This window comes from Lactuca sativa, chromosome 1 (assembly GCF_002870075.4).
Source record: "Lactuca sativa cultivar Salinas chromosome 1, Lsat_Salinas_v11, whole genome shotgun sequence".
Taxonomy (NCBI): domain Eukaryota; kingdom Viridiplantae; phylum Streptophyta; class Magnoliopsida; order Asterales; family Asteraceae; genus Lactuca; species Lactuca sativa.
Genome location: NC_056623.2, coordinates 144,502,059 through 144,521,286, shown reverse-complemented (window position 1 = coordinate 144,521,286; position 19,228 = coordinate 144,502,059). Strand labels below are relative to the sequence as shown.

The window sequence follows — 19,228 nt, the reverse complement described above, 5'->3', positions numbered from 1 at the left end:
GCAAAGAACCCATGGGGTTCAAATACATGCACGATATGGTTAGGGATGTTCTGGTCAACATATTTAAGCGTGTCGGGGTTTCCGCCAAGAAAGAGGCTCCTGTGAATTTCTTGAATGGCCCGACAAAAGGAAGGTCAACCCTTAGATCGTGTGGCGTTTTGATTTTTGGATGGGCTGGAGGGAAACACGTATGTATGGACCTTACAGGGGTATCCCCTCTCGTAGGCTTGATGGTCGGGGGTTTCACGGCGGGACATACTGCATTAAAAGATGCTACATGCAATGCCACCAAACATGAGAAATCGTGCATGTAAAATCAACATGTGTTCATTACCCTTTGCATTTGATACGTTTGCTTTCCTTGCACCGAATGCGGTAAAGCTTCTTTATAGAGTACAATGGATCATGCATAGCAATGTTATATCCCCTATCTCTATGAATACAGTCTTCATAAGAATTGGTTTTACCATACAAAAAGTCTTAGCGGCACAACTTGTTACCTGTTTACCTTCCCATTCGTTATATGATGATAACTAAGATTTATATATTAAATTTTATAGAAAAAATATATAAAAATGACAAATATGGGAGGTGTTATTACACAAAATAATTACTTGACATATTAATTCAACAAAACCGAATTACTATTTTGGATTTCAGATTGGTTTTGGTTTATAAAATATGAACCGAATAATACAAAATACCCAAGTAACAATTTATTATTATTATTTTTAATATAACTATAACTATTTATTAATTTTATAATTTATTTTTTCAAATAAGTTCAAAAAGTTTCATCTAATAAAAAACATTAATATATATTTTCTCTTAAAAGTTCTTTATCTATTAAATATTAAATTATGATATACATTCTTAGTAGTTTATAAATTTTAAATCACAATTAAATATTTTTTTCTACTTCTATAAAAATTGGATAATATTATATTTATATGTCATTTTAAAATGTTTTAGTTTTTGAAAACCGAATTATAAAAACCGATCCAACCAAATTGTAATTGGATCGGATCGAATCGGATTTGAATTTAGTTTGGATTATTCAGATCAATATTTTGAAAACCGAAATCAATTAGGATTTACTTAATTGGATCGGATCGAATTAATTCATCCAAACGAACACCCCTATCTAGAGATGGTAAAAATCAACCCAACCTTAACCCAACACAAAATTAGCGGGTTGAGTTGAGATTTTCAACCCATTTAACTTAAATGGGTCAACCCGTCTAACATATTTAATTAAATAGGATGGGTTGGGTAAAAATTATCAAACATTTTTCAACCCCTCAATCCATTTAACTTTAATATATATATATATATATATATATATATATATATATATATATATATATATATATATATATATATATATTTAATTTAATATTATTTGAATTTTATCATGTATTAATCAATGTAATAATTTATAAATTATAATGTTGCATTAATGTTATCTATGTTTAGTAAAATTTAATCATAATTTTCATCCTTTTTTTAGCGCCGATAATACTGGTCACTCTCTAAAATCACTGTGAAACCAAATATTTTTAATGTTATTTGAATAATTTATTTGTATTTATCAATTAGGATTATGCTTTTGTCATAATTATGAAGTTTTATTTATGGTTTATAATTTAAGTGGTATAATATTTAATTATATAATTTATTTAATTGATTTTAAATGGGTTAACCCAAGTTTAACTCATTTATTTAATAGGTTGGGTCGGAAACTATATAAACAGGTCAACCCGGTGAGACCCATTTATCTAAAAGGTTGGGTTGGGTTGGAAATATCAATCCATCTAAATAAACAGGTTGGTTTGGGTTGAAATTTTCAACCTAATTATTAAATGGGTTGAACTCGAACCCAACCCAGGTCGACCCATTGCCACCTCTAGGAATATCATAATAAAATCATCCAATTATATATATATATATATATATATATATATATATATATATATATATATATATATATATATATATATATAATTAAAACCCATTGTCGGTTTATGAATAATAACAATTCTAAGCCAACTTGCTTTTGGATTCGTCGGCTTCGTTTTGGAGCTACGTGTATTTCATCCATCCATTATCTTACTTTCATTGTCTTCTCCACCAATATGTATTTTCCAGCTTTATTATCCTAAAGACGGTTCTTCACCACAACCACCACGAACACCATTCTCTGTCGCAACTGTCGTTGCTCTTCTCCAACCTAAACAGAGTCCATATAAACAAGCCCTTCTTCTTGGTTGTGTCAAAACTCTATACATTCATCCATCACCTCTTTTCTTCTACATTTTAAAGGGGCGATTAACGAAGGGGAATCGCTCCAAAAGCTTTCATTTATTTCCTTTTGCTTTGTCAATTTATTTATGAGATTGATTGAGTTTTTGTTGTGAAGAATACAAAGATGAAGAGGAGTTGCTTCCGGTGGAGATGACATCATCTACCATTTCAAGCTTTATTGTCCAAGGTGGAACTTTGGAGGGGCGGTGGAGGTGCTGGACAATTCGAATTCATCTGAAAGAAAGTCGGGGAACCAACAGAACAGTGAGGACGATGGAGGAAAGGAATTGTTGGAATTGTGCAACGATTATCAGGTCGTCCGTGAAGGATTGAAGAACTTTGGTACCAACAAATGGTGGCACACGACGGTACGTTTGAAGAAGGCGACACAACGGTCAGTGTTGGTGTGAAGTACGACGAGATGCAAATGAAAGGATGTTGAATCTATATGCTTAAGAATCATTTTGGATTGATATTACCAATTGATATATGATTCTATAGGGTCATACATTTAGCAAGTAGTCAGTTGTTGAATATTTATTAGAATTTGATTATTAATAAATATTATCAACTCTTGTATTTAAAGTGAAAAATTATTATTTTATGAAAATAATATTTTGATTATTTTCCAAAGAGTGTTTTTAAAGTATTAACTCATAAGGTATGAATTAATATGTCAAGTACAAGTTTTTGGACCTATTTGTGTTTATTAGATTAAAACATGTAAATGTGGAAGATGAGATGGAGTTTAAACCATACCACCCTTCTCCTCTCTTATGTTTTTGGCCGAAACCACCAAAATATGGGTAGGGGTTGCTTATTTTCACAAATCTTACACACATCATGTTCCTTATAAGCCTTACCTTTGACCATGATGAAGGTATGATCCTTTTATCTTGTGTGTGAATTTAAGAGAAGCAAAGCCTTTCATTTGAGGTTGGTATTTGGTTTTCTTCTCTCATTGTTCAGAACAAAACTCTCCCCTCTCCTATTTTCTATCTTTAGAAGACTAGTGAAAGTGTTGGTAGTTTTAAATGCTTCTATTTTAAGACTAAACCATGTTTAATTTGTAAATGATTAAGAAGTTCTAAATACAAGTGAGAACTGGAATACATGGTGGCTTGAACTTATTAGCGGATATCAATAGAGAAGATGATACTCTTTTTCTTTGCCATCTTCTTCGACTCACCAATTTCAACTGGGATAATAGGCTCTAAAGGTTGTCATAAGAAAAAGTATAATTTTTTAGCACATGTAATTGGATCTGTGATGGGTTTGTTTTAAACGGTCTTAAAATAATAATTATTTTAAATAGGATAATTGTTAGAATAGTCTCAATATTTTTGGAAAAGTTACACTTTAGTCCCAAGTTTTTTTTTAACATAAATATCCGACAAAAATGCAAAAATGGTCCCTGTGGTTTGTCATTTTTTGTGGATATGGTCAAAACCTTTTAAAAATTGGATTTCTGGTCCTTATTGAAAGGTTTGTTTGTGGAACAAGTCCCTGGGGTTAACAGTCGTTTGTTTGTGGCTGTTAAACCCCTCACGTGCATTGCACACGAGGGCATAAATGTCTTTTTACTTGAGGGACCATTTTTACAATTCTTGAAATAATATATAAAGACTTCCCCAACGTTCTTCCCCAACGTTCAAGTTCTTCCTCAAACGTTGTTCTGCAACTTTCAAGTTGTTCTTCCTTCTCTCTTCCTTCTCCCATCTATCTTTGTTAACAGTCGGGGTGTCAGTTAATCACACGATGGTTCTCTATTTTTTTGGTAAGTTTGTTGTTGTGAAATGCTCATGGACACCGAAGAACCCAGGCAGACGTTTCTATGCTTGCCCTCAAAAGGTAAAGAAATTCGTTTGCACCCATTTTGATTTGTAATCAAATAACATTTGTTATTTTCCCCTTTTTGAAGGATTCTGCTTGTCGCTTCATCGGATGGGTTGATCCCCCCATGTGGGAAAGGTCTAAAGTCATTATTCCTGGACTATTGAGAAATATTAACCAAATGCAAGCTTGGTGCACAGCTCTAAAGATCATGTTACTGGCTAGTTGGGTGTTTTTTGTGATTTTGTTCATAAGGTCTGTTTAGTTTTAGGTAATAGGTCGATGGGTGGGTTTTTATTTGTTGAAGATCGATAAAAGTGTGGTTTTTTGGTGGATTAATGGTTTTTGGTACTTTGACCTAGGTTCTTTGTAGTTGTTTGTAAGGTCAAAGTAAGTTGTTTATGTAGTAAATGACTTCCTGATATAAATATGAATTTTATGGAATTGCTTATGTTGTTTGTAAGGTTCTTTGTAGTTTTTGTAAGGTGAAAGAAAGGTTAATGTGAATAATTGACTGTAATGGTTATAATAAACAACAATAACCAAAAACCATAATAACCAAGGCTACAATTACATAATAGACTACAAGCATATAGTGCAATTACATTATCCCAAAATATGCAACCATATATATATATATATATATATATATATATATATATATATATATATATATATATATATATATATATATATATATATATATATGTTCTAATACTTATCATACTAATGAAAACCAAAATAACCATAAGTCATAAGTTTTTTAACATCAAAACACTTCCAAAAGTAGCAAATAACATCTGCCAAAACAAACACAACCTTGATCTTCAACTTCCACCTAACTTCCACCTCCTTGACCTTTGCATGTCCTTGAGTTGTGACCTTTGTTTTTGCATTTTACACATGTTACACTGACATATTTCCTTGTTAATTTTTGAACTCCATCAGGACCCACTTTACAGCCTTCTTCCTAACTTACACCATGAGTACCAGTCTGACTTTGACTCCCTCTTTGACTCTAACTCAATTTTTCATCCTCACTTTTCTTCCTCTTCTTTGTAGGCCTACCTGGTTGCTTATGATGTATTGGAGGGATAAGTGTGGTGGGGCACAAACTTTTAGGCCACATTATTCTTCCTTTTATGGGCTCTACCTTATAGGAATATGCATTCTTCCATGTATCCAACCAGTATACCTTATTGACCCACCTGTAAATGTCACCAACATCCTCTGAGTTCTTGGTCATTTCATAAAAGGTTGCAATGGCATGTTTACATGGGATGCCTATTAGCTCCCACTTCCTGCAAGTACATGTGTTTACATCTACAACATGTTGGTCTTGCCATGCCCCAGTGACTTGGTATTTCTCACCCCCATTCCACCTAGCAATGTAATGTGATGCATGAGACTTGTTTACATCCAATATGGTTGTTGCAGTGGGTGTTAAAGGCCCTTTATCCTTGTCCATCACCTTCATAACATTACAGATTCTCTTTATCAGGTATTGTCTAATATACTCCAAACAACCTATGATAGGCTTATCTCTTCCCTCTATTATCTTGCCGTTAAATATCTCACAAAGGTTGTTTAACAGTATATCAGAGATTGCTCTGCCTATTAAAAAAATTAACATATTGTTTTAAGTACAAGTACACATTTAACATATAGTAATTTATGGTAATTTATGTACCTGTAAAATGGCTTCTTGCCCAGTGTTTTGGAGGAATCTTTCTAAGCCATTCACATGCCTCCTTGTCATAGTTGCTAAATTCTTTCATGCAATGTTCAAATTTAGGTACAGTGGTTGCAGTTGCACATCTCCATAAATGATCCTTACACTCTTTCAATTTCCATTTCACTCTCATGTTCTAATGTATGTGCCTGAGACAATACCTGTGCTCAGCACATGGGAATAGTTGGGCTATTGCTGGTATTAAACCCTAGAACAATAACAAAAATTAAGTATTTAGTTTATATAATAATAAGTAATTTATAATACAAGTTAGAAAGAGATACCTTTTGTCGATCTGTGATAAAAGTAAAGTTAGAGTTTGAACCAAGATCCAAGTATTCTCCTAAACACTGCAAGAACCATACCCAACTACTTTTATTCTCTGTCTCAACAATGGCATAAGCAAGGGGGTAAATACCATTTTTAGAGTCCAACCCAACTGCTGTTAGAACCTGCCCAGGAAATGGCCCTTTCATATGCGTACCATCGAAACCCAAAAGATCCTTGAGGCCAGCCTTAAAACCTTTTTTCAGGGGACCTAAGAAAATGTAGATTCTTTTAAACCTCCTCGTTGGGTTTGATGGGTTTTGTTCACTGTAAACATCAATCTTGACAGTTGTGTCAACATTGGTTGCTTGCAATTCAAGGATATAGTCCCTCAAGATCTCATATTGTTTCGTATAGTCACCCTCCACGATCTTAGTTGCAATAGCCTTGGCCCTGAATACTCTGTCAATAGAAACACCAACCTCGAAGTCCTTTTGAAGTTGTTCCTGCAATGCTCGAAGAGGAATCCCTGGATGCGTGTCGATTTGGTCCATGATTCGCTTGGATATAAAAGTAGCAGTGCAATCTCTAATCTTCCTACTTTGAAGGCAAGTATGGTGTCATTTAATGTCCTTACAAACCAGGGAGATTCTGTGTTTGACCTAGAAGCATGAAGGAACCAACTACAGTTTACTTTTTCTGAATTTACCTCTTTGCCCTTGCTTTTATTTTTGGTATTAAGGCCCACCACCCCACTTGCATTGATGACACGGACTACACCTCTACACAATGCCCGAAGTCTAAGCTTGTCATTCTTTTTATAATATAAATTCCTCCTAGTTTCTATGTAACGACCGAAAAATACAACCAATTTTAAATTTTTCAAAAACAGCTCGATTCCATTAAATCTTTACAAAACGGTTTTCAATACAAAACATTTAACGTATTCCCAGAATCACATTACTACAAAATCATGAGGAGCGGTACGATCACGCCTTCGCCTTGCCACGGTCTTCTGAAGAACCTGAAAAACATAAAACCACAACTGTAAGCCCGAAAGCTTAGTGAGATATCCCCAATATACCAACCACATACACCATACACGCATAACATGCCACAACATATCTAATCACAGAGCAGCCATGCACTTCGGGTCTACTGTGTGACTGGTCCGCCGCACCGGCCTACAGTCCACCTGGTCCACCCTCTGAGTCTAGCCATAAACCTCGAGTCTACAGTGTGATTGGTCCGCCCGCATCGGGCCTTCAATCCACCCGGTTCACTCTCCGAATCTAACCACATACATCGAGTCTGCAGTGTGATTGGTCCGCCCGCATCGGGCCTTCAATCCACCTGGTCCACTCTTTCTGAGTCTACAGTATGACTGGTCCGCCCACACCGGGCCTTCAGTCTGCCTGGTCCACTCTCCGAGCCTCGACACGTCTGGTCCGCCCTCTTGGGGCCTACAGCCAATCCGGACCGCTCGCTGGGCCTTCGGAACAACCGGTCCGCCCTGGGTATCTTGGCCTACAGCACACAGCAGGACCCGCCTCAACCCAACTCCATTCCAAACAACCATGTGCACATATACATACAATCATATAGCAATTCACAGTCAACAAGCAGATCAAACAGATCACATAACATATCATCATCCTAACCAGGATACCGACCTAACAGGTCACTAGCATAGCATCTCCCTATCTCTCACGATACCGATCTCAATCAGGTCTCTAACATATACCATCCTAGCTCTCAGGATGCAAACATATCACAGCAACAACATAACAACAACTACCCGGATCTCAATCCGATAAGGACCGGCCTTGGTGCCTTAGACCCTGTTGATATAGTGAGGATAACTCACCTCGAAACTTCCGGCTGAAAGGATAACATCCCGCTGCTCCAAGCTCCGACACAAACTCCGCCACTGAACACCAACACACTCAACTCAATAAATACCCTTAATTACCAAAATACCCCTGAAAGACAACTGGTCAACCTTTGGACAAGGTCAAAGTCAACCCCTGACTGAGTCTACTCGCCGAGTCAACCCGGTGACTCGCCGATCCCCATACTCAGAACTTCCCTCAATCCGCGACCTAACTCGCTGAGTCACCCGAGACTCGTCGAGTCCAACAACTCTGAGTCCACTCGCCCACAACTCACCGAGTCATCCCTTGACTCGCCGATTCTCGACTCAACCAGAAAATATTGGGACTCTTCGACAAGACTCGCCGAGTCCAAGAACAGACTCGCTGAGTCTAAGGCTATCTTCAACCTACTCGCCGAGTTGTTCATACAACTCGCCGAGTTCCAGGCCATCTTCATCCAACTCGTCGAGTTCCAACTCATCTTCAAGCAACTCGTCGAGTACACCCTTGTGAATCGCCGAGTACCACCGGTCTGAATCCATACAGAAGCATTCCAGGCCATGCAATTGATCCAAAACATAGATCTAGCCTCCTACAACCCATACATCACGTAAAGTGGCAAACTTTACGTGAATCCAAAGAGATCTATGCATTTTGCACATTAGGGCTAAGGTTTGGGACATGATAGCTTCACCCAACACTCAACACAGGGACTTTATGGACATTAGGACCATTACCACTCCAGATCTGAGGTAGCAACCTCAGATCTAACTTCCAAACTCCAAAACATACCAAGATAAGCTCCCCACAAACCCCAAAATGATGAATCCATAAGATTAACAGCCCAAGGACGAGATATTACCTCAAAAGAACACCCCAGCTGCAATGGAACTCGAATCCAAGCAAAGCCCCTTGCTCCAAGCCTCTTCTTCTTCAAGATTTCCTCAACAATTGCTTCTCCAAGCTCCCAAATGCGACTTGATCCACTCACATACGAAGGTTAGGGTTTCTGGACTTGAGGAGGAGTAAAGAGGCTGGGGGAATGGATGTTATGTTCTTTATATAGGGCTCAACCCCGAGAATTAGGGTTTTCTCCACTCAGCGCCTACTCGCCGAGTCCATCTTACTGACTCGCCGAGTCGGCTACTTAACACGCGACCAAGTCGCGACTCTACTCGCCGAGTCCACCCCATGGACTCGCCGAGTCGCTCTTTCCTAATTTACTCTTTTAGCCCTTCAACTCTACTCGTGATATTTCGGGATGTTACAATTCTCCCCCACTTAAATTAGGTTTCGTCCTCGAAGCCTACGGCAACACAACTCTTAGAAATACCCCTGTCATGCACCACCTGGCATTAATCCAACCAGGTTTCTCAAAACACAACCATAGAACCAGAAACTCGTTTTCTCCTTCCTTACGGTGTCCTGACCACCGTCTCGAGCCGGGCACCGGCTGTACCCTCTGATAATCACACTCAACAACCGAGAATTACCCATGATGCATCACTACTCCAAATCTCAACAATCACTCGACCCGTATGGGCTAGAAAACCATGAACCATCGGATCCCCGATCCGATTCCGACTCTATCCATTCCATGTTGACGGAAAGACCCATTCTTCAATCTCAGAGCAACTCCCACGAGTTCTCCTCTTGCAATCACATACACATGCAGAACTAGCTCTAGCACCCTCAGGTTGGGAAAACCCGATACACTGATGATATCCTCAAACATCCCCCAGGATGAACCACTAATACATACCCAATACCCTGATCAGAATCACACTGAGAGCCCAAGACTCTCTCCCTGCATCCCTTTCGAGCCTCTTGGCTCTACACCTGCGGAATTCCCTCCGCGACCTCAACAGACATCCTAAACCGGATGAGCTTCTATTCCACTGCTGCAAACACGCTGCTCAATAACCATACTCGAATTACTCTAATCATAACTCTGCTCTGCCGCTTTCACTTCCGTGAACTTGCACTCCCTCTCGGAGTTACACACCTCTCTCTTTTCCTTTACCAAGGAATCCACTTGGCCACATTGTCACTCCGACAAGTGTCACGGTGCTCGCCCAACGCTACACCACCCTTTTATAGCGTATCCGCTATCCATCCAACACACATACTCTGACTCTCATCGCAGGGACTCTCAAGCCCCTGCACTATCTCAACTAATCAAGATCACTACCCAGGGCCAGACCTTCTAATGCAATCATACTGTAACATACACAATCCATATCCTCGAACCGATCCAACAATACCTGAAGAGTCTTCAGCATGACTGGACCGCCTCACCAGGCCTTCAGCCCATTTGGACCACTCTCAGAACCTTCAGCCAATCTGGACCGCCCTCTAGGGCCTTCAGTCTGGCTGGACCATTCTCCGAGCCTTCGGCCTGACTGGTACGCCTACCGGCCTTCAGTCTATCCGGACCGCTCAACTAGCATTCCTCGTCCGAGTCATCTCACCGGGAAATCCTCCCATGCATACTGTTCTAGCCCCCTAGGGGTTCCGAACTCTATCTCCATCACACACAATCGATCCCGGCCTGATCCCAGGCCCTCCACAATCAAATGCCCTAAGTCTGTATCCCGCCTCGCATGCCCGACACTTACTCATACCAGCCTACACTCTAGGCTGGCAGATCACTGCTGAATTCCAGACAGCTCATCAATCTCACATACTCAACGATCCTCCGGAGAATTTTCCAATTCTCCCCCACTTAGGGCACTAACTATCAACCACTGGTCGCCATCACCGACCTCCCAGAACAACTCTGCACAAAACCAACACTTACACGCAAACTGCTTCCCACAAGCATGAACGACCCTTAACAAAACACATTTCCACACTGATCGTCCGGCTCGAAAGAAACTCAATCTACAGCTAGCCACTCCTCAAAAGCAGATGCTACCCGGCCTTCAAACCAATGCCAGGTCTCCACCAATAACCCTCATGAATGATAACCAACGAAATTACCAATACAATAACCCATAACCAAACCACAAACCTCAAAACTATGAACACCGCATCGAAAACCACACAAAGATACCAACACATAAACAATACTTCACAATACACACAAGATAAAAAGACATCAAGAAAGAAACATACCTGCAGCTGCATCTGGCACTACCCTGACCTCCTCTGCTACAAGCTGAAAAGCACGACCCTGAGCCCTTGGGCGCTCCACTCCACCCTGACCTCCGCATGTGATCCTCAAAGTGGCCGGTGCTGGGGCCTGCACCGGTCCTGCAGCAAGCTGTGGACAGTTGACCCGCAAATGTCCAATCTGATGACAATGATAACAAATCCTCAAATCCCGAACCGGCGCTGACTGCCGACAATCCCTCGCATAGTGCCCCTCCTTTCCGCACTTGCGGCATGCACCACCGGACCTACAAACTCCGGTGTGACCCCTCCCACACTTCCCACAAGTGTGGCTGCTCAGATCCCCCACTCTAACACCAACGGTCTTGGACCGTTTCGGCGCCGGCTGCGACTGCACCGGAGCCTCTCAGCTCACGCAACTGCAACTCAATCTCTAACTCACGCCGCCTAGCGGCCTCCTGCAACTCCAACAAGGTCTCACACCTCTGCGCAGACACAAACTGTCTGATGTCCCTCTTGAGCATACTCAGATATCGGGACATCTGAGCCTGCTCCGAAGCGAACTCAGAGCAAAACATCGCCCTCTCAGTGAACATCCTGGTGATCTCAGTCACCGACTCCGAATCCTGCTTCAGCTCCAGGAACTCCTGAGCCAATCTCTCCCTCTCCACTTGCGGAACATAACGAGTGCTGAACATTTCTCTGAACTGATCCCATGAAACCGCAGCCCTCTGCGCATCCGAATATGACCCCGTGGTCAATCTCCACCAATCCTTCGCCCTGAGCCTCAACAGGTTCAGAGCACACCTCACCCTCTGATCAGCAGGGCATGAACACGTGAAGAAACACCCCTCCACGTCTGATAACCATCTCATAGCGACGATCGGGTCCTGAACTCCATCAAAGGTGGGAGGCTTCGTATTATCGAAGTCCCGATACTGAAAGCCCCGACCAGCCCCTCCCCCTGCCGCCGCTACAGCCGTTGTAGCCGTCGCGGCAGCCGTCTCTGCGAGAGCCGCATAGCGCTCATCAAAATACTCAACCATGGCAGTCTTGATCGACCCAAACAGCTCCGGCAACTCAGCCCGGAACAACTCAGCAATCTCATCACGCAGGATCTCACGAATCCTCGCATCCAACTCGCACGTGCTCATCTGACCGATAACCTCGGGCGGTACCGATCCGCCCGGAACTCTCTCTCCTGCTCCCGATCCTGATCCGGATCCACTCTCATCATGCCTCGGAATCTCCATACTGAAAAACACCACACAAAATCTCAGACTCTTCCCACTATCCTGGGATCCAACTCTCCCAACCCAACCCTAGAGATCATGGTTTCCCTGATACGCGTATGGGTCCTGTGCTTTCAGTAGTACGGGCCCATACTACCTTCCACACCTACCCATATTTGTATGAAGTACTACCACAACACCCTAGAGAAACATGTATAACAACGCTCAACCCTCACCACTAGAGGAACACTGAAAATACCCCATAAGGAACCCTAGGCTACAGGCATCACAAATCAAGCAACATATCATGAAATCCTGAAGATCCCTAGCCTATCACTAGCATGCTGTTCTATCAAAGCTCAAAAACAAATAACATGCATGGTATTTTGGGGTTACTTACTGGCTCCGGCTGATCGTACCTCCGCGTCCTCCCTTACTCATTTTGAAAACCATTTTAAATACTCTTTTGAAAACTCTCCTCGATTTGAGACTGGAGTCACACGAATGTTCCTCCAATTCACTCAAACCAAGGCTCCGATACCAACTTGTAATGACCGAAAAATACAACCAATTTTAAATTTTTCAAAAACAGCTCGATTCCATTAAATCTTTACAAAACGGTTTTCAATACAAAACATTTAACGTATTCCCAGAATCACATTACTACAAAATCATGAGGAGCGGTACGATCATGCATTCGCCTTGCCACGGTCTTCTGAAGAACCTGAAAAACATAAAACCACAACTGTAAGCCCGAAAGCTTAGTGAGATATCCCCAATATACCAACCACATACACCATACACGCATAACATGCCAGAACATATCTAATCACAGAACAGCCATGCACTTCGGGTCTATTGTGTGACTGGTCCGCCGCACCAGCCTACAGTCCACCTGGTCCACCCTCTGAGTCTAGCCATAAACCTCGAGTCTACAGTGTGATTGGTCCGCCCGCACCGGGCCTTCAATCCACCTGGTCCATTGTCCGAATCTAACCACATACATCGAGTTTGTAGTGTGATTGGTCCGCCCGCATCGGGCCTTCAATCTACCTGGTCCACTCTCTCTGAGTCTACAATATGACTGGTCTGCCCACACCGGGCCTTCAGTCTGCCTGGTCCACTCTCCGAGCCTCGGCATGTCTGGTCCGCCCTCTTGGGGCCTACAGCCTATCCGGACCGCTCGCTGGGCCTTCGGAACAACTGGTCTGCCCTGGGTATCTTGGCCTACAGCACACAGTAGGACCCGCCTCAACCCAACTCCAGTCCAAACAACCATGTGCACATATACATACAATCATATAGCAATTCACAGTCAACAAGCAAATCAAACAGATCACATAAAATATCATCATCCTAACCAGGATACCGACCTAACAGGTCACTAGCATAGCATCTCCCTATCTCTCAGGATACCGATCTCAATCAGGTCTCTAACATATACCATCCTAGCTCTCATGATGCTAACATATCATAGCAACAACATAACAACAACTACCCGGATCTCAATCCGATAAGGGCCGGCCTTGGTGCCTTAGACCCTGTTGATATAGTGAGGATAACTTACCTCGAAACTGCCGGCTGAAAGGATAAGATCCCGCTGCTCCAAGCTCCGACACAAACTCCTCCACTGAACACCAACACACTCAACTCAATAAATACACTTAATTACCAAAATACCCCTGAAAGACAACTGGTCAACCTTTGGACAAGGTCAAAGTCAACCCCTGACTGACTCTACTCGCCGAGTCAACCCGGTGACTCGCCGAGTCAACCTGGTGACTCGCCGAGTCCCCATACTCAGAACTTCCCTCAATTCGCGACCTAACTCGCCGATTCACCCGAGACTCGTCGAGTCCAACAACTCTGAGTCCACTCGCCCACAACTCTCTGAGTCATCCCTTGACTCGCCGATTCTCGACTCAACCAGAAAATATTGGGACTCTTCGACATCACTCGCCGAGTCCAAGAACAGACTCGCCGAGTCTAAGGCTATCTTCAACCTACTCGCCGAGTTGTTCATACAACTCGCCGAGTTCCAGGCCATCTTCATCCAACTCGTCGAGTTCCAACTCATCTTCAAGCAACTCGTCGAGTACAATTGTGAATCGCCGAGTACCACCGGTCTGAATCCATACAGAAGCATTCCAGGCCATGCAATTGATCCAAAACATAGATCTAGCCTCCTACAACCCATACATCACGTAAAGTGGCAAACTTTACGTGAATCCAAAGAGATCTATGCATTTTGCACATTAGGGCTAAGGTTTGGGACATGATAGCTTCACCCAACACTCAACACAGGGACTTTATGGACATTAGGACCATTACCACTCCAGATCTGAGGTAGCAACCTCAGATCTAACTTCCAAACTCCAAAACATACCAAGATAAGCTCCCCACAAACCCCAAAATGATGAATCCATAAGATTAACAGCCCAAGGACGAGATATTACCTCAAAAGAACACCCCAGCTGCAATGGAACTCGAATCCAAGCAAAGCCCCTTGCTCCAAGCCTCTTCTTCTTCAAGATTTCCTCAACAATTGCTTCTCCAAGCTCCCAAATGCGACTTGATCCACTCACATACGAAGGTTAGGGTTTCTGGACTTGAGGAGGAGTAAAGAGGCTGGGGGAATGGATGTTATGTTCTTTATATAGGGCTCAACCCCGAGAATTAGGGTTTTCTCCACTCAGCGCCTACTCGCCGAGTCCATCTTACTGACTCGCCGAGTCGGCTACTTAACACGCGACCAAGTCGCGACTCTACTCGCCGAGTCCACCCCATGGACTCGCCGAGTCGCTCTTTCCCAATTTACTCTTTTAGCCCTTCAACTCTACTCTTGATATTTCTGGATGTTACATTCTAGTGCGTGCATGTCAATTTTTTCTTTCAATTCTTTCTTTGATTTAAACTTTTGCCCAACATAAAAACTGGCCTGATGGACATTGCCAAGATTGCATCTTTTCTCCTTAGCCAGATTTTTAAGAACATATCTTCTTTTCCTTTCATCTTCTGACCCTTCATCTAAAGAATCCCATATATCATTGTCAATGACTTCTATGTCCTCATGTTCATCATTTGTCCCAACCCCATTATGAAACCCATCCATTTGAACACAACCATAATCCTTATCAAGATTGAGGTTAAAGTCAGTCATCTTCACCTCCACTTCTGATACATTGTTTTCATCATCAACAAGTTCATCATATTGTTCTTCTGATTGTTGCCCAAGATCATCACTGTCAGCAGACTTTTCATGTTCAGACTGATGGTCTTCAACATTCTCATCTTCTGGTGGTTGATAATGTTCTCCATCAAAAGGATCAAAGTGATCATGAGAAAATTTCTCATAATGAAAGTCATCATAATCAAAGTTATCATGGTCACCACCTTGATCTTGTACAACATCATCCATGTTAGCATGCTCAACCTCTTGATCATGAACCACATCATCCATGTTAGCATGCTCACCAGCTTGATCTTGTACCACATCATCTAATTTAGGATTCTCACCACCTTGATCTTGTACAACATCATCCAACTTAGCATGATCACCACCTTGATCTTCTACTACATCATCCAATTCAACTAAACAAAGCTTTTTGGCACAAGAACTTTGACCAACTATTGAGTTCACCCTTCCATTTCTTCTATACGTGGTGAAACATGTGTAGGGACTTTGTCAAAGAGTATCAAGGACATATACCCTGCCAACTGTGTTTGATCATTAGCTTTATCTATCATTGGGGTTTTATCATTGGCTGGTACTTGAGGTACATTTGCTTCTTTTGGAAGATCACCATCACAGAACTCCTTAATAATAACTTTTTGCTTTCCTTTTGGAGACATAAAATAGGTCAGCAAATTAGTTTTTCCATGCTCTGTATACACTTCAATGACCTTGTTATCTCCAATATACTGAGCCAAATTCAAGACATCATTATCATTCCCTAAAGCTCTGAGGTCAAAATCCAAGTCTTCATGAGGAATCCTAAAATGATAATATATTACTGGGGGTACAGAGTAACCTAGCTCTATCATCATTGCGTCTAGTTCATGAACTGAGAACTCATCAATGTCTACTAAATCAATATATCGCACTTCACCTTTAACATATTTCGTGTTCGGAAGCTTCGTAAAATTTCCACCATGGTGTAGCTTTATGCTGAACATTGTTGGTACACACTCTACAAGATACAAAAAACATTAAGTAAGAAATTATCAGATGTTTGTATTTTTTGCTCTATTCTTCAGATCATCAAGAAACCTAACAAAATTTCTTAAACAGAGGATAAGTGAAACTAACCATATTCATTTATGATGTCATACGTCTCGCCTTTTGGCCTAATCGCCCACATTACGAACACCATTTACAGTTGAAAAGCAAAAACAAGTAAACACCTTGGACCAAATCTTGATTAGGGTTTTTGCATTCAAAACGAATGACGAAGAAGATGGAAGTGGAAGAGATAACTAAATATTTTGTGATTTTGTGTGTAGTATGGCGCTAAGACGGTAAGAAGCGGGTTTATTTCAAGAATTGTAAAAATGGTCCCTCAAGTAAAAAGACATTTATGCCCTCGTGTGCAATGCACGTAAGGGGTTTAACAGTCACAAACAAACGGCTGTTAACCCCAGAGACTTGTTCCAAAAACAAACCTTTCAATAAGGACCAGAAATCCAATTTTTAAAAGGTTTGGACCATATCCACAAAAAATGACAAACCACAGGGACCATTTTTGCATTTTTGTCTAAATATCCTAATTATTTCATTTTGGCTCAAATTAACAAAAAAGACTTCTTTTTCTTTTAACAGAAAACGACATATTATCGTGTTTTTACAAATAATCAGGACTTTTATGTTCAAAAAAAAAACTTGGGACTAAAGTGTAACTTTTCCAAAAATATTGGAACTTTTCTGACAACTTCCCTTTTAAATAATGCTTCCATTATTGTAATAAGAAAAACTATCATTTTTAGTTACAAACTCCATCAGAAGATGGATGTGGGTGTTTTTGACGGATACAAGAAAGGAAAGAATATGGTGACAAAGTTATGGTTAGGAAAAAATAAGAAACACAGTCCTTTTTTTTCTTTTCAGATGCATAGTGAGGTATAACCAAATAAGATGGTATTTTCTTATTAAGTGGAAAATAACAAGATGTTATCCAACAATGTGAATTTGAATTTTTAAGAGCATAACCCTTAAAATTTTCAATTAAGAGGCTACCAAACAACTCATAACTATCATATATATAGTGAGAGTGGACAACCGGAAATCCAAAACCTCCAAAAACTAGTGGGCATCTTGTATGTTAATGGGGATGTATACTTGCACAAAAGGTTGGGAATAACAAATCATCAGATAACATTTTGTCATTAATGACTATGACTTAGGTAATGTAATTGAAACGCAAGTATATTGTATCACATTCAGACCAAGTTAGGTAAACGAATCCAGCATCCATGCCATGCCAATCCTTTACATCAGTTTTGAAAGTTGTCGGTACAAATATCCACCGAACATCATCTGACCTTTGCTCTAGAAGCAACAAAATACAAAGCATGATGTGTTGTCGATTAACATATGTATAAAATAGAGTAAGTAACCTAACTAAATTGTTAACTAATAACATACATATAAAACTTACATCACATTCTAACTATCTGTTGCCAAAGTCACCATATATATATGCATCAAAACTCCATTATCAGTTTACGGATGAGAATCCGTAGAACAAAAATTAGTGAATCATCTTGGTTCAGACAGACTATAATGTTATCATTTATACAATCGTCTAACAGTGGTGGGCGTACGCTTTTGATATATTTCCTTTTCATCTTTATCCATGGAGACTTCAACCATACCAAAACATGCATTGCTCGTTGCGTATGCCTAAGTGCTGTAGAGTCTAGATATTGTAAAAGTCGAAGTGTTTGTTTTCTTTAGTTTTCGCATGTTAGTTATTTTACTAAGTCTTCATTTGTGCGAAGCGTATAGTTTAAGACTTAGTATATTTTTTGTACACTCAGGTTTCCTATAAATAGGGACTGAGGTTAGAAGTAGAGGGATCGAATACACGAATGATTCATTAATCATTCGCATGTTCTCTCTGCTTAAGTCTATAATCAGTTTCTTCATCAATATAAGATCTGATTAATATTTACTTCTTGTGTTCTTACTTTTCATTCATATAATCATGATTGCTTTCTAAATCTCGATTACAATTCTCTTCAATTGGTATCAGAGCAGGATTCAAACTGCATTGATCTGATTTTCGTTTTAGAATCATTTGCTATTTGAGTAGTAATTTTACTCAAAATTTTCCACGCATTTTGGTTCTGAAAATCTCTCTTGATCTTCAGATTTGAATCGATTCTGCATTTGAATTGTTTAGTCGAGTGATCGATTAGCAATTGGTGATCAATTCACAAATTCATCAAGTTTTTCAAGCTTTCTAAAAATTCTCGTGTTCATCAATTGTAAACTTCAACATGAATACCATGACTTCTTTCTCTCACTTACTTGGTTCTTCAACCAAAATTCCAATGTTAATCCCTGAATACTATGATCAGTGGGCTGATAGGATGGAGGATTACTTAAATGGAATTGATGAAGAGCTCTGGAATTGTATCAGTGGAAAAAGTCTACTTCCTAATAATGTTCAATCAATTGGACAATCTGCTTCTTCAGAAGAAGTTGCTGAACAACAGATTCGCCTGAAGAAAAATGAGAAAAGGTGTATGAGAGAACTAAGAGGTGCTTTGCCTCCTGTGGTTTACAATTACATTCATACTTGTAAAACAGCCAAGGACATTTGGATCACACTAAAAGAGAAGTATCGAGGTAGTGAAAAGACAAAGATCAA

The 19,228-nt window shown here is 40.6% G+C and overlaps 2 protein-coding genes across 3 annotated transcripts in view; both read right to left on the bottom strand.

Annotated features, from left to right (window-relative positions):
- Positions 1 to 5,155: 5,155 nt before the first annotated feature.
- On the bottom strand, positions 5,156 to 6,690 carry LOC122195631 (uncharacterized). Its single transcript, XM_052766725.1, has 4 exons — positions 6,154 to 6,690; positions 6,031 to 6,077; positions 5,828 to 5,955; positions 5,156 to 5,751 (listed from the first exon to the last, which is right to left on the bottom strand). Exons 1-4 carry the CDS (start codon positions 6,688 to 6,690, stop codon positions 5,156 to 5,158), a joined length of 1,308 nt encoding a protein of 435 aa, XP_052622685.1.
- A 7,781-nt stretch (positions 6,691 to 14,471) lies between these two features.
- The window catches only part of LOC111910015 (uncharacterized), a 45,075-nt gene continuing 40,318 nt past the window's right edge, over positions 14,472 to 19,228 (bottom strand). For both annotated transcript variants that reach the window (XM_052764174.1, XM_052764175.1), the window contains exon 3: positions 14,472 to 16,546. In XM_052764174.1, the coding sequence (XP_052620134.1) occupies positions 15,193 to 15,816 (624 nt within the window). In that variant the 5' untranslated portion in view covers positions 15,817 to 16,546 and the 3' untranslated portion in view covers positions 14,472 to 15,192. The remainder of the gene's footprint in view (positions 16,547 to 19,228) is intronic.

Excerpts from the sequence above, each read along its gene's own strand:
- LOC122195631 (XM_052766725.1), bottom strand. The coding sequence starts at position 6,690 with ATGGACCAAATCGACACGCATCCAGGGATTCCTCTTCGAGCATTGCAG. Across the intron at positions 6,078-6,153 it reads TTATCACAGATCGACAAAAG|GGTTTAATACCAGCAATAGC; the intron begins GTATCTCTTTCT and ends TTATTGTTCTAG. Across the intron at positions 5,956-6,030 it reads TTCCCATGTGCTGAGCACAG|ATGTGCAACTGCAACCACTG; the intron begins GTATTGTCTCAG and ends TCATTTATGGAG.